Below are 14,942 nucleotides of genomic sequence, written 5' to 3' on the forward strand. Positions count from 1 at the left end.
TTTGCTCCGAAAAAGTACGAACTTATACACTTTACGAGAGCAAGAAGACATAACATCAAAGCCACGATAAACATCAATCAGCTACGACTAAAATCGAAAGAACACGTTCTAATTCTGAGAGTATAAGTCGATAGAAAGCTCAACTGAAGACCACATCTACGAACGATTACGAACAAGACAAAGACTCTACTAGTCGCTCTAAGTCGTATCAAGACGTCAACTTGAGAAGAAAGAGTTCACCGCGTAAAACAAATATATCAAACAACGATTCGACTCACGATTACATACGACGCAACTACGTGATTTCAATCGAAAGAGATCGAAAAAGATCGCAAATGAATGTATAAACTTCTAAACAAAATTTAAGAACAATTCTTGAGAAAGATCGTCGACGTATATAAAGCATCGAATCGAATCATTCTCGAAAAGAAATTCGAGATACAATCAATCACGAGCTATCTCACATACCTCATAGTCAAGACATTCAATAAGAAGAAAGACCACGAAATAGATCGACTAATCACGAACTTATGCGACTCAATAGTAGCGAACGCAAGAGCAATTGAAAGAAAGCGTCTTACTTTATATTAAGAACTAAAACAATAGATAATCAAGAAGAAACTCGATCAGACCTCGCAACAGAACGCAACCGAGAACAATCAATTGCATAATCAGAATAGAAAACTAAACGAATATTTACGCAAGCGCGACAGTCAGAAATGAAAAATTTACGTTCACAGACAAACAACACGCAATCGATCGTATTCAGGGGTAATGAACAAGACAGATAAAGAAAGACTCAAGAGATACGAAAAGTTGACAGCAGCGAAAGCGACAGTTTACATTCAAATACGAACAGAAACGATCGGTCTTAACAGCTTTCTAAAAGACGAAAAAGTCTCAAATATCACCACCGAGTGTCTCTGCGAATGAAGACAACAAACTGCGAAGCATATCGTCATGTTCTGCTCTAAACAACAGAAACAAAGACAGTTACTAAGAGCTACGACAAGATTCAGCAGATACAGCCAACTCACGAACGATAAGGAAACTGCTAAGATTGTGACAAGATGATTCATAGAACTCAACATTCTAAACCAATTCAAAGAAGTATAACTCAAAGAATAGAAGACGTAACGGACCATATCCGCGACGAGATGATAGTAAGCACTCGAAATACAAAGACACTCGAGACGAAGAGAATAGTAGCTTTTCCCTATAACTAATAAAGAAGTTACATACTATTTCTCATCTTCTCCCTCCTCGCCAGCGCCCGTCGGTTTATCTCTTCCGCCTGCTCGTACTTCCCTTGACCCTGTAGTACTAACGCTAGATTGCTCATACTCGTCAACGTAGCAGGATGATCCACGCCCAGCATCTTCTCCCTCATCGCCAGCGCCCGTCGGTTTATCTCTTCCGCCTGCTCGTACTTCCCTTGATCCTGTAGTACTAACGCTAGATTGCTCATACTCGTCAACGTAGCAGGATGATCCACGCCCAGCATCTTCTCCCTCATCGCCAGCGCCCGTCGGTTTATCTCTTCCGCCTGCTCGTACTTCCCTTGATCCTGTAGTACTAACGCTAGATTGCTCATACTCGTCAACGTAGCAGGATGATCCACGCCCAGCATCTTCTCACTCATCGCCAGCGCCCGTCGGTTTATCTCTTCCGCCTGCTCGTACTTCCCTTGATCCTGTAGTACTAACGCTAGATTGTTCATACTCGTCAACGTAGCAGGATGATCTGCGCCCAGCGCCTTCTCGTTCCCGGCCAGCGCCCGAATATACATCTTCTCCGCCTCGGCCAGCTTACCTTGGTCGGCGTAGAGTCGGCCTAGGTTGCTGACCGTATCGAGTGTCGATATGTAGTCCGGTCCAAGTGTCTTCTCGTTCCCGACCAGCGCCCGAATATACATCTTCTCCGCCTCGGCCAGCTTACCTTGGTCGGCATAGAGTCGGCCTAGGTTGCTGACCGTATCGAGTGTCGATGTGTGGTCCGGTCCAAGTGTCTTCTCGTTCCCGGCCAGCGCCCGAATATACATCTTCTCCGCCTCGGCCAGCTTACCTTGGTCGGCGTAGAGTCGGCCTAGGTTGCTGACCGTATCGAGTGTCGATATGTGGTCCGGTCCAAGTGTCTTCTCGTTCCCGACCAGCGCCCGAATACACATCTTCTCCGCCTCGGCCAGCTTACCTTGGTCGGCATAGAGTCTGCCCAGGTTGTTGACCGTATCGAGTGTCGATATGTGGTCCGGTCCAAGTGTCTTCTCGTTCCCGACCAGCGCCCGAATATACATCTTCTCCGCCTCGGCCAGCTTACCTTGGTCGGCATAGAGTCTGCCTAGGTTGTTGACCGTATCGAGTGTCGATGTGTGGTCCGGTCCAAGTGCCTTCTCGTTCCCGACCAGCGCCCGAATGTACATCGCCTCAATGCTCTCTTTGTCGGGGACGCTCTCGTCGTCGTCAGCGATGGTCGCCTCGGCGAGGGCGGAGTCCATTTCTTGAGCAGATAGGGGAGGGTTAGCCTGGGTACGGCTCGAATACGTGCTACTAGAAGCTATAGATAACTGCCGCGTGCTAGCCGAATGGCCGGCTTGAGAAGAAGCCCCGCGACTGCTGGCATCGTCTTCGAAATAGTCGATTTCGGCGCGGTCGAAATAATCGGCCACGATGGGGTCCGCTCCGTCTTCATTATCCATGGCCTGATAGTCGTCCCAATCAAGGTCGCGGATCGTTGCCCTTTGTTCGGGAGTAAGGCTCTCTTCTTCTGGATGAGGTTCTTCGACCCATTCTAGAATCCTGGTGTGGCTGAACATTCGCATCTCTGTGGCGTCTTCGTCGTCATTTGGGTCGAGTACTGGAGCGATGTCGTTGAAGGTGCGGATTGGTTTATTTAGGCCTGTCTGGGGTATTGTTCGCCAGGGGAGAGCATACATGGAAAAGTCGTAGATGTGTCCGAGGACGTGCTCGATGAGCTCAGGAGAGTCGGTGGGACCATGGTCGTTGCACAGCGGGCAGTTGGTTATGCCAAAGGTTCGAAAGGTTGACTTGGCCGTTATGCGTTCAAAGGTTTCATCAGAGACCTGGCTTTCATGCTTTTCGTCAAGGTGAGCCATGAATGACGGCAGAGATTGAAAGACGGGACGGGTTCCTGTGCAACAGGAACATCTCCACTTTGGCGGGTGGTCGCATAGAACGTGCTCTCTCCATTCGTTTCGTGTGACGTAGAATCGATACGGCGTAGGGCAGTTTTCTACGATGCAGGTGTACGGGCTGATGTCATTCTTCATGTGTTTCCTGCGCGGGTGTGAGGCGAAGCGATTTCAAGGGCCAGGATACTTACGCCCATAGATCTGGATCCTCAGCTTCCTCTAGTGGTAGGGCCTGGCAGCAACAAGGACACAGCAGTATCTTTCGTTGCGTCTGTGATTTCTTTGCCTTTGGAAAGCGAGCAAATCTGGTGATGCTGCTGATCCGCGTCATTGTAGACTTCGCTGGTCGGGCATATCGGCCCTCGAGTCCTTGGTATTCACTCCCAAACGCCGAGGCTGACAACCCAGCGGTAGTGCGTGTCTCGCCTTGATCGTTGGCCTCATTTCTTTGTTTTGCGTTGGCGGTATTGATTCGCGGCGCGGGGGTATTCGTTGGCTCTGCCGCCGAATCAGGTGTAGTGACTTCTGGAATGACATGCATTGGCATGTTTTGGACAGCTCGTGAGGCTCTGAGGACGTCGGAGTGGCGTTGGGCATATCGGAATCGGTGCCAACGTCGTAGATTGGCCTCCACCAGCCGATTCTGTATTCCTTGGAGCTCTATGCTGTGAAAATCTTTTGAATAGTCTTTCGACTTGGCGGATTCAGTCGGTCTGGACTTCATGATGCAGATAAGATGTGCTCGCAACTGGTCACACTGCCGCTTGTCTTTCCCGGCCCTGTCGCGCTCAAAGGACATGTCGGCCTTTTGCAGCCGCGATTTCGTTCCGGACCGCCGAATTGCAGAGCCAATCCACGCCAAATTGTCCATCATCTCATCAATGCCCTGCTCGGCCTCTTCGATCTCGTCCTCGTCGCCATCCTCGATGGCCGCCGTCTTGTAGCCCTCCAGAAACTGCTCAAGCATGTCCAGCAGGCTGGTGACGAGAAATATATCCCTTAACCGCCCGCTGAGCCGCCAGTCCAGCGACGCCTTTCCATGAGCCAGGGCGCCCACGCTGTCGGCCCAAAGCTTCAGGTCCGCAAACCGGACCTCGAGGTGGGTTCTGTGCTCGCCATCTAGTGCGGCAATACACGACCGGAAGCGCGCGAAACACGCGCGGGTCGCGTTGCCGGCCAGCTCATCAACCTGCTCGGCCTTGTCCTGCTGCGTCGGCTCCATCGCGATGTATTGTGACTTATCTGAGCGTTCAGGGTGTTCGACTCACTTTTGCGCACCTCTCTCGATACCAGCGGAACATGGAATTCAAGCTGAATTAAAGCACGGGCCTTTTCCGGAGCGACTACCAGGTTCGTTTATCTTTCACACCACATATTGCCTATAAACGGCTTAGTGGTAGAGATGATTCAGCTACCTAAAGTCTCTGCTACTCGGCCGGTAAGGGAGGTCGAATGATTCTTGGCGGGGGCGTACAGCGGCTCTTGCAGGAGCTGAAAGCGTCGACATCCATGGCTGGACGCCACAATTGCAAGCGCCGGAGCCCCTCGTGGCAGGCGGCCCAAACACACGAAACAACCCAGCTCACTGCCGCAGAAGCCTCTTCTCTTCTAAAGTTACGACCATCTAAATGAGTATCGCCCGGCAGAGAAGCAATGAGTCCACCATGGCTTCGTCCGGCGAAGCGTCAGAGCTCTTCAGCTCGGATCTGCTGGTCGAAGTCGCCCCGCTGGCCTGCAAGGAGATCCTAAACTGCGCCAGCAAGAAGAAGCCGCTGCCGTCGGTGTTAGGCTCGCGGATTGGCACTGCGCTGCACCTCATTGCGAGGCACTTGGAGGTAACGCAGCCATTCCTGCTCCCTGCCACGGCCCAGGACCTCTCGCGCCGGGCTCTGCAGGATTTTCTGAAAATTTGCAAGGTGAGGAGCATTCCGGCTCAGCCTGCTACATAGTGCATCGTTCCAATTGCTAACTGTCAAACCCGTAGTGGCCAGCAAAGTCGGCCGCAATCAAGGCGGAGGACTATGAAGAGTTTAATAACTGGCTGCCGTTTCCAAGTTCTCGCAGCATCTACGACGAACTAAACATACTATTCTCGTCGCGGCCGGTGATGATGCGCGCCGGCATCAAGAATTTCCTGGCCGCGAAACAGACCGACGTGGAATTCTACGCCAACCGCTTCCAGGAGCTCCTCGACCTGCTAGAGCCAGACAACCGAAAGCTCGACGGCGTAGGCCAGAGCAGCTTGCACGGCAGACATCTCAAGCCGCACGACGAATATGTCTACCCGGACGACATCCGTGAGAATTTAATTACGGCACTGAAGGAGCATGCGACGTGTGTGTCCTCGGTGCATAAGTCAGAAGCACCGGTGGGCATGAATCCTCGCCATCCCACCAGATTGTGTCTCAGCACCGAGGGACGAAATGTGAAACAGCTTGTCGAGTTCGATCTCGTCATGGCTTTTATGAATTTCGAGTTCTGGCAGGACTTCTCGCTAAGCGTTGCATTGTGAGTCTGTCTGCAGCATATCCAGACAAACTGTGTGATTTAGAGCTGATTGCTCTCATAGAAAACCCGACGAAAGGTCCAAGATGTCATCTGGTGCCATGGCTTCAGTCGAACTACCAGACGATACAGACCGCCAAATCATCATCATGAAAGTCGGAGACGTCTGCCGCATCCTCGAGCGCGAACGCAAGTCGCGCTCCGGCCTTAAGCTCCTCCTCGAGCTGGACCACAACTGTCACCTGCACAAGCACCGGATCGCGCACACGCTCCCGTACGCCAAGCCGCAGGGCAAGGGCCTCTCGCTCGCCGAACTCCTCGACTTGGGCCATTACGACCTCACCCCAAAGGACAGGATCATGCTGTCATTTGCCGTCGCGCGCAGCTTCTGGGAGTTCTACGGGAGCGAGCTGACGACGGCGCGGTGGTGCAGTGAGGACATCTGGCTCATGCCACGGTGTAAGAAGGACCAGACGAGCAGCGATAACTTGGAGCTCAAGGCGTTTGTGAACTTTCCGTTTGGGCAGGACCCGCCGGGGCCGGATGAGTTTCTGGAGGTGGATGATTTGACACACAGTTATCCGCGGATTCTGTCACTGGGTATCATCCTGCTTGAGATTGGGCGCGGCGAGAAGCTGGGATTACTACCGCTGACTGCTAACGAGAATCTTGGGGAACTGCGTGATAGTGTGAATGATGCCCACTCGGACGCAAGCAGTCAACTAGCGGCGCTCAATAACGAAGTCTGGGAAATGTGCAAGTACAAGAAAGCCTTCGACACTGCGGTTTCAAACTGCCTGGACCCCAGCAAGTTCATCGAAAGCCCCAGTACCCGCAAACGGCGAAGCAGGCTAACTCCAGAAGAGTACGAGAAGCTCTCACCGCAGCGGAAAGCAGCCGAGGACCAGAAGCGGACAGAGTACCAGAAGCGCGCCATGCAGGACCGCCGAGAGGCCATCTACCACAACGTCGTGTCGCCACTCTACTGGCTTGCTAAGGTCGGCAACGGCGACGGAAAAGATGACATGTTCATCAGACCCCGCAAGGGGCAGCACGCCAAGAGGCGCCGCCAGTCCACCTTTTCAGACAACCCAGACAAAGCTGAGATCCAGGAGCTCTGGAAACGCGTCCAGACCCCGAACTTCGACAGCGATCGGCGAGTGGAAGGAAGTGCTGAAAGGTGGTTCGAGGACATCCGGGCCATCTCCAACTTGGTATTTCATCGGAGACGTATATTAGATGTCAGAATGGGGATCAAGTTGCCCCCGGTTCGGATTGCCATTCTCGACACGGGCTGCGACTTAACCTTGAAATCTTTCCAGGCGGCAAAGTGCTTCAAGGGGTGGCGCGACTTTGCGGTAGAACCGCCGTCTGAGACTGGGGTGGATGAATATGGGCATGGGACGTTCATGGCGCGGCTTGTGATGCAGATGGTGCCAGGCTGCGAGCTCTACATTGCGCGCGTTGCGCAGACGGGGCAGCAGCTGGAGCGCAATGAGGAGGGCGTCGCAAAGGTGAGTAACCTTCATTCGATCCATACGCCCTCTGCTTTGTTAAGTAGTATTTACAGGCTATAAGACACGCGGGCAAGGAGTGGGAAGTCGACGTTATCTCCATGTCCTTCGGCTTCCCCAAATTCAGCCAGTCCATTAGCGACGCCATCCACGACGTGAAAAAAGCCCGCGAGGGCGCCATCGTCTTCCTCGCCAGCGCAGGCAACGACGTCGATCGCGCCGAGGCCTACCCGGCCTGCGACCCCTCAGTCATCTCCATGTACGCCGCCGAAAGCACCGGCGCCTTCCTCAAGACCAACCCCATCCCCTCGGAGGAATCGCGGCGCTTGCTGGGCACGTACGGCGACAACGTCCCCGACGCTGTCCTGGCGGAGCTGCGCGCGCGGTTTGCGCAGCGTGACTTTAGTGCCGGGACGTCGGTTGCGACGGCGGTGGCGGCGGGCGTCATGGGCCTGATGCTGGCGTACGCGGCGCTGGTGCCACATGTGCTGCGCGGGTGCGGCGCCGAGGGCGTGTACAGCGACCTGAAGACGACTGACGGCATGAGACATATGCTTTTTGGCATGGCGAAGTCGTGGAATGCGCTGCAGTATTTCATCAATCCGATTCTGTTCTGGTCGTACAAGTCGGATGATTCGAGCATGTATCGGGGGATGTGTAGGGCTTTACCGCAGAAGGAGGTGATGAGATAGATACAGTCACAGGTCAGAAGTCTGTGCGCACCTCGTCATTTTCACGCTTTCGTGTCGCGTCTCCCAGAGATAACCTTCTTTAAAGCCAACGCCATGAACCGGCAACGGGCCCCTCTGGCCCCAATCTCTGGAAATAGAGGTCCTGGAGATGAGTTGACCCTATTTCAGAGAGGAATTATTCATAGCTAGAAGCTTGTAGGCCGTTCTGGCCGTGCCATCGCAGTCCTTATCAAATGCTCTGAATCTGCCGTCAGACGCACCATCTTGAAAGCTACAGAAGGTGATGACGGCAGATCCGTAACCAGATCCGGCCGACCGAAGTCTTATTTGAAACGAGAAGAACGCAAAATCCTTCGCATTGTTCGAGCCAACCCTAAGTTGACCTATACCTAACTTAAAGCAGCGGCTGGGATCGATTTTTCGAAGACCACACTACAACGCCTTTTGAGTGTCTATGACATCACCAAATGGAGAGCAGCAAAGCGGCCATTGTTGAAACAAGAACATGCAGATGCAAGGCTGAACTGGGCAAAAGAACATATTAATTGAGACTTGGACAAGTGGAAATATGTCATCTAGAGTGATGAGTGTTCTGTAGTACGCAGTTCAGGCAAAGAGCGTAAGTGGGTCTTCAGAACGCCGTCGCATAAGTGGGACAAAGAAATGATTAAGCAGACTCCTAAAGGGAAGGGAGTTTCTGCAGTGGTTTGGGCAGCCTTTTCAGGAGCAGGAGGGAGGTCAGAACTTGCTATCTTTGAGCGAGATTTTCAGTCAAAGAAGCATGGATACTCCGCTGCTAGCTACATATCAGTTCTGGAGGAAGTAATCCCAACTCTTTGGGAACCTAACTTTCTCTTCATGCAGGACAACGCTCCAATCCATAAGGTCAAGAAGACGATGAAATGGTTCCGAGATCAGGGCATTCCAGTCGTTGAATGGTCACCCTACTCTCCAGACATGAGTCCCATCGAACAGATCTGGTTTCAGCTCAACAGTCTTGTCTATGAGGTCAATCCAGACATTGACGATTTATCCGGAGGCGAGGACAAGGCTAGGGAAGAGTTAGGCAAATCTTTAAAGGAGGCCTGGGAGCGAATACCACAGAACTTGATGCTCCTGATCTTATCCCGCACTCCTGAGCGTATGAGCATGCCAGCATCGTTCTCGCTACCCTCGAACGGCCCGCAAAGCGAAGATATCATCCCGTCTGGTGTAATAATAGCCTGGTACTTCATACCATGGCTATCATAGTGGCCTGGGTAGAAGTACTTCTGCTTAGTTACCTCTGGCCGACAAAACCCCACGAAAGTACCATCGATAAACCCCTAGACCTTTCCTTTCCCAGCTTTTCTATAACCTATAGCAGATACCGCTTTCGAAAACTCTCGAATCGTGTGGTAATTATTCAAAGCTGGCCGCTACGCGAGCAGTTCTCGGTATCTCTTCTCAAGATGCATCACCACATCGTTGAAAACCCGGCATAACCACCCTATAGAACGACCAAATATATCCGCCTCCTGCAGCTTATTTGGCCATGACATACGGTGGAGAAACAGGCAGAACGCGAGTACAGGATCTGGTTGATTGCGATGCTTCCATTCGATCGATTCGATGCCTAGAAGAGGGATGAGGCGGCGAATTTCCGCATGATCAAAGCTATAACAATACCATTAGCAGTGTGGCAAACACCCCAGGGCTTTATTTGTACCGAAATTTCATGCGCGCGTTGCATTCCGGCCGTTATCCAGCAGCCAGATGAAATGGGGGGCTTGGTGGCTGATCTGAGGCTTCCAAACGCGCTTGGGAGGCTTTGCTTGCTCAAGGAGCTCGATGGCGATGAGGAGAAGTAGGATCCCCATAAATAACACCAGGATTGATTGATTTCATGCTAATATACGGTCAAAACATCGATATCGAGGCCACATCAGGGGCATCAACAAGCGCCAAGAGATGCCACGGGTTAGCTATATTCCGGTGATACGCCACGAAAGCGCCATAACTCAGCTGCCTAAAGTCTCTACAAAGAACACCACGAACTTCGGCCAAAAAGAAAAATACGATTCCAAGGACTTCAAAATAATGCCAACTTGGTTCCTTCCCCCAGACTTCACCTTCGCCGCCGATGGCCCCCTCCAGCTCGGCACCGTCATCGCCCACCCCAAGAAACCCACACTGGTCCTCACCGACCTCAGCTCCCCAGACTCTGGCATAACGCTTCCAAAGACTAGCATCCTCACCGAAACCAACCACGTCCACGACAAATCGCACGCCCAGTCCAACGGCTTCAGCAGCTGGATGCAATTCTTCGCCGTCGCCTCCGCCTCGGTAAAGACCGACGTCGGCAGCAGCGCATCCCTCAGCTATGGCGCCGTCAACCATGAGATCCGCTCCTTCGCGGAGCCGCTGACCGCAGAGACGGCCCTGAAGATTGCGGCGCTGCCGGTCGTGCAGCAGCAGATGGCTAGCGGCGTGTTTGGCAAGCGCGCCGTGTACGTGGTTTCGGGGGTCAGGATTGCGAAGACGTCGTTCACGGTCAAGAAGGGGACGGGCGCGAACTACACGGTCGAGCTGTCCGGGTCCGGCCCGCCAATCCCCGGGCCCGTGCCCCTGGAACTGGGGGCGAGTGTGGCGCACCATCAGGAGAAGACGGTGACGGACTCGTATGAGACGGCACCGGGGATTGTGTTTGCGTACCGGGTGCATGTCATCCGGTGTAAGCGGGCGGGCGTGGAGACGGAGCTGTTCCAGAGCAAGGGAGCGTTCATGACGGGGTCTGGGAGGGCGGACGACGAGGAGCCGCCTGTTGTGGTGGAGGGTACTAAGGAAGAACTGGATGAAGATCTGGAAGAAGAGAATGATTACACGGAGACATCGATCGGAGATGATGACGTATGTATTAGCTTTTAGACCTATTCTCTCTTTCATTCACCATCACAGGTCGATTTGCGATAGATACATGGATCAGTTGACAGTGTCAAACGCGCTTGCGGTGTCACGGTTCTATACTAGCTACCTCCAGCCAACCCCCCTTTCCTCGTGTATATAACTCCGTCCATAGCGCTCTGCACTCGCTCCTCGTGCAACAACATAGTCAATATACTGCAGTTCACCTGAGACCTTGACATGCGGGAAGTTGACGTAATGAAATGACATCCTCAACTAGCATGTATATCCGAAAGATGCATAAAGAGCACATAGCGTTGTGATGAACAGGGCGTGAAGCGGTATTTCGAGCGATGGATCTTCTTTTAGACTGTTGTTCCGAGTTCTTGGAGCATTAGGCTGAGTCAGGACTCGCCCAATACCCAACGTTAGCAGGTGCTGTAAACGTTCGCAAACACTTTGCCATAAGGCTGAAGGCAGCTGCCCCTCCATGTATGAGCAGGTGAATATCACGAGCAGCTTTCCTGTTCGATTTGTACTGCGGCGTGGAGGCACTTTCAGAAGAGGTCTCGTTGCCGTTGGCGGGGCCTTGGTGGAAGGGGCAGGTTGCGCGGCACTCGACCTCAGAGGGTGAGTGACTGGGCCAAGCCAACTGCGTATCCTCGCTATAGGGTCTGGCTAAGTTGGGATAGATTAATGCCGCTTTTGCGTTACAGCGCTGCCACTACTATTGGGAGGTGATGATGATTGTCATGTACCGTAAAGATCGCACATGGAATCGGAATATGATTCCTCCGTAGATTACCTAGATAGGCTTAGTTATTAAGTGACTAGGCTATCTCGAAAGGGCGTCTACGTAGATAGGCGTTGAGAATTGTGCCTACGGTAAGAGATCAGTTCTACGTTGGCCTATAATTTATATAGGGTAGGGAGCTAGCGATCCCTTCAGGCTATCTACGCCTACTACCTGACGGTCGCTATAGCTACTACTATAGCGGTAGTAGCGAAGGCTACCGCCTCGTCCTTAATGTCTCCTTTAATGTCCATTTAGACGCGTGAGCCTCTCAGTAGGTAAAGTTGTATACAAGTCTATTCGCGCCTAAAAGATTACTTTGGATACCTAGGCACTAAGTGGCACGCGAAACACCTTACTAGAATAGGCGGCGCGAGGAGGTTTCGCGGAGGCTAGCCGCGGAGGTTGCAGTAGGGCCCTATTAGGTAGCGCTCCCTGTGGCTCGCCCAGTGCTCGGGCGTGCCTCCCCGGTCCTCGGGCGCGGTCCCCCGTACTCTGCCGTGGCTCCCTCGACGCTCTCCCGGGGTCAGCCGAGCCTCCTGAATGCTGCATCACGTGCCCGATTAAAGCGGCCTCGCTCCCTTTCCTGAACGAAAATGGTAAGGGATAAAGCATAGTCTGGGGTATATAATATATATATATATATATACATAGAAGTCACACAGATGGAGAAGGAGAAGTATTTTGCTGTTCCGCCTATGCATGCAGCTGAAAGGGGGGAAGTGGGAAATGCTGTTTCCCGCCCCAGCTAAATGACACTACCGAAGTATACTACACACTGTAATTGCTGTACGGAGTACATACGGAGTAAACCTGTATAGTCCCGACCTAGCCAGGAGACGTCCAGCCTTTCGAGATATCTCTATGTAAAGCTCGAGAGAATACCGACCGGACCATGGCCTGGCACAATGTGATTTGGCCATCACATACCACATCACATCACACCACACCAGGACAAACTGACTCGTGCTTCTTCTCGAGGGCTGGTGCATTCTACGACATCTATTCTATCTCTATAGCCCATCATTCCCTTCGCCTATGTAACTACGAAACAGGCCCTGATGGCAGGGAGCATGTCTCCCTCCATCCATCACAGCCGTGCCCTCTCCCCCCCGTCCCTCACCCTCAGCCCCCTATCCTTGCCTTCCTTGTCCTTGACCTTCAGGATCCGGCGCAGCAATTTGCCGGTTGGACTCTTGGGGACCTGCTGCGTGAACTCGATCTCGACGATCCACTTGTAGCGCACCTTGCGCTCCTTGACGAACTGCAGCAGCCGCCGGCCGACCTCGTCGCTCTCGCGCACGCCAGACTTCAGCACCACATACGCCTTGGGTCTCTCGCCCGAGTACTCGTCGGGGATGCCCAGCACCGCACAGTCCTCGACCTCCGGGTGGCCGAGCAGCAGATCCTCCAGCTCGGCCGGCGGCACCTGCAGGCCCTTGACCTTGATCATCTCCTTGATGCGGTCCTCGATGTGGATCAGGCCCTCGGTGTCGAAATGGCCCACGTCCCCCGTGTGGAAGAACCCGTCCTGGTCGAACGTCTCGGCCGTCGCCGCCGGGTTGTCCAGGTAGCCCATCGCGATCTGGGGTCCCCGCGCGAGAATCTCGCCCGTCTCCCCGGGCCCGAGTTCCTGGCCCGTCGTCAGGTCAATGACCTTGGCCACGGTGTTGGCGACCAACAGCCCTCCCGTGGTGGCGTACTTGTAGTCGTAATGCGAGGGCGGATGAGCCGAAATGCACGCCGTCGACTCCGTGGCCCCGTAGCCCTGGCGGAAGCCCGTCCAGGGGAACTTTTTCTGTAGCAGGGCGATGATTTCGGGCGAGATGGGCGCCGAGCCCGACGACCACCGGTTGACGTGGCTGAGGTCGTAGTTGTCGACGATCTTGTCGCGGACCAGGCGGATGATGATGGGCGGGACGAGAATCAGTTCTTGGATCTGGAATTCGCAGATGGCGCGGAGCATCGACTCCATGCTAAACGCCGGGAGCATCACACTGTCCCCGTTCATGAAGATCGGATACGTGCAGAACCTCACCAGGCCGGTGACTGAACTCATCCAGGGCCACGGTTAGCTTTCTCGCCATTTTTCTTCCCCGTGAATGTGGGACAAGACATACTGTGGAACAACGGCATCACGGCCAGGATCTTGTACGGCCCGGGGGCCTGGATCTGTCTGAGCTGGTGGCACTGTGCGATGACGTTGTGGTGCGAGAGCATAACCTGTGCGGCCTCTCCGGTCAGCCATCGCTCTACACCTCAAAACATGGGGGTTGGTACTGACCGCCTTGGGCAGCCCCGTCGTGCCGCTGCTGAAATTCAAATACCCACAGACGTCCTTATTCGTCTTGCCGCGTGGCACCCGGTACGGCGGATCGGGAGTGTACCTCTCGCCGCGCTTCATGAGATCCTGGATACTGATGCAGCCGTCCGCCTTGCCTTCGAGCAGGAAGACGTGGTGGCGTGGAATGCCTACATTGCGAGCCGCCGCCAACGCCACATCCAAGGACGTCGGCAACGTGACGAGGAACCGAGACTTTGCGATCTTCAGCGCGTAGGTCATCTCCTCGACGTTGTAGGCCGGAGACGCGCCGTTGACCCTTCCCCCTGCTCGGATGACGGCCCACATGGCCACCGGGTACCAGATGGTGTTGGTGCTGAACAGCGAAACTGTCTCGCCGGGCTGGAACGCATACTCCTTGACCAGTGCGGTGCTCAGCTGTGTGGCGGCGGTCTTGACGGCGGCCCAATCCAAGCGCTCCTTGGTGATGGCATTGACATATCCGGCCAGCGGCTGCCGGGGCGTTTTGTACAGTGGGGAGAACTCTTTCGTCTCAAAGACCCATTCCCACGTTGTGATGTCTTCCGGGACTGTGCCAATGCATGTCAGTCTTAGCCTTTGCCACGATCGGTGGGATGGGCTGGTTCCAGTGGTGACTTACTCTCGATCCGCGGATGAGGAGACTTGAAGAGCACCATGTTTCACACACCAGCGACTCGCGAGGCCAGCTCCCTACACCATGGATTATGGACCAGGACCAGAACCAGGATCAGGATCAGAAAGATCAAGAGAGCAAGGAGTTGTGTGACCGGCTATCTCGGCCATCATCGCTAGGCTATGGGCGACGCCAGCCAAATAATATCAAGTTGGATGCGGAGAACGGATGTGCAAATACTGCTGAAGACCTCGGCAAAGCTGCGGCTCAGACTGACCCGGGTCCCTTAATAGTAACGATTGAATTCTGCCGACACGCACATATTATATCCATAATTCTGTCCGTCGGCTCATCCTAGAAGTAGCTGCCGACGGACTGTGCTTCCTTTACTTCCCTTGAACCCCGCTGCCGGCTCGTGACCGGCCCAGTGCTGCAGAACCTCCCAATCATTACTAGAAACCGCGAGTCGAT

General features: G+C 53.7%; 5 protein-coding genes across 5 annotated transcripts; 3 read left to right on the forward strand and 2 right to left on the reverse strand.

Annotated features, from left to right (window-relative positions):
• Positions 1-1,234: 1,234 nt before the first annotated feature.
• AYL99_03083 (hypothetical protein) lies at positions 1,235-4,370 on the reverse strand (the record flags this gene model as incomplete). Its single annotated transcript, XM_018834599.1, has 2 exons — positions 1,235-3,293; positions 3,340-4,370. 2 exons carry the CDS (start codon positions 4,368-4,370, stop codon positions 1,235-1,237), a joined length of 3,090 nt encoding a protein of 1,029 aa, XP_018697223.1.
• Positions 4,371-4,812: 442 nt separating this feature from the next.
• Positions 4,813-7,859, forward strand: AYL99_03084 (hypothetical protein; the record flags this gene model as incomplete). The annotated part of the gene is made up of 4 exons (XM_018834600.1): positions 4,813-5,064; positions 5,133-5,656; positions 5,718-7,167; positions 7,224-7,859. 4 exons carry the CDS (start codon positions 4,813-4,815, stop codon positions 7,857-7,859), a joined length of 2,862 nt encoding a protein of 953 aa, XP_018697224.1.
• An 858-nt stretch (positions 7,860-8,717) lies between these two features.
• AYL99_03085 (hypothetical protein) lies at positions 8,718-9,110 on the forward strand (the record flags this gene model as incomplete). The annotated part of the gene is made up of 1 exon (XM_018834601.1): positions 8,718-9,110. One exon carries the CDS (start codon positions 8,718-8,720, stop codon positions 9,108-9,110), a length of 393 nt encoding a protein of 130 aa, XP_018697225.1.
• A 699-nt stretch (positions 9,111-9,809) lies between these two features.
• AYL99_03086 (hypothetical protein) lies at positions 9,810-10,766 on the forward strand (the record flags this gene model as incomplete). Its single annotated transcript, XM_018834602.1, has 1 exon — positions 9,810-10,766. The coding sequence occupies one exon, from the start codon at positions 9,810-9,812 to the stop codon at positions 10,764-10,766; it is 957 nt and encodes a 318-aa protein (XP_018697226.1).
• A 1,859-nt stretch (positions 10,767-12,625) lies between these two features.
• On the reverse strand, positions 12,626-14,514 carry AYL99_03087 (hypothetical protein; the record flags this gene model as incomplete). Its single annotated transcript, XM_018834603.1, has 4 exons — positions 12,626-13,584; positions 13,656-13,758; positions 13,820-14,406; positions 14,478-14,514. The coding sequence occupies 4 exons, from the start codon at positions 14,512-14,514 to the stop codon at positions 12,626-12,628; spliced, it is 1,686 nt and encodes a 561-aa protein (XP_018697227.1).
• Positions 14,515-14,942: the final 428 nt, after the last annotated feature.

Source organism: Fonsecaea erecta (assembly GCF_001651985.1).
Source record: "Fonsecaea erecta strain CBS 125763 chromosome Unknown Scaff2, whole genome shotgun sequence".
Taxonomy (NCBI): Eukaryota; Fungi; Ascomycota; class Eurotiomycetes; order Chaetothyriales; family Herpotrichiellaceae; genus Fonsecaea; species Fonsecaea erecta.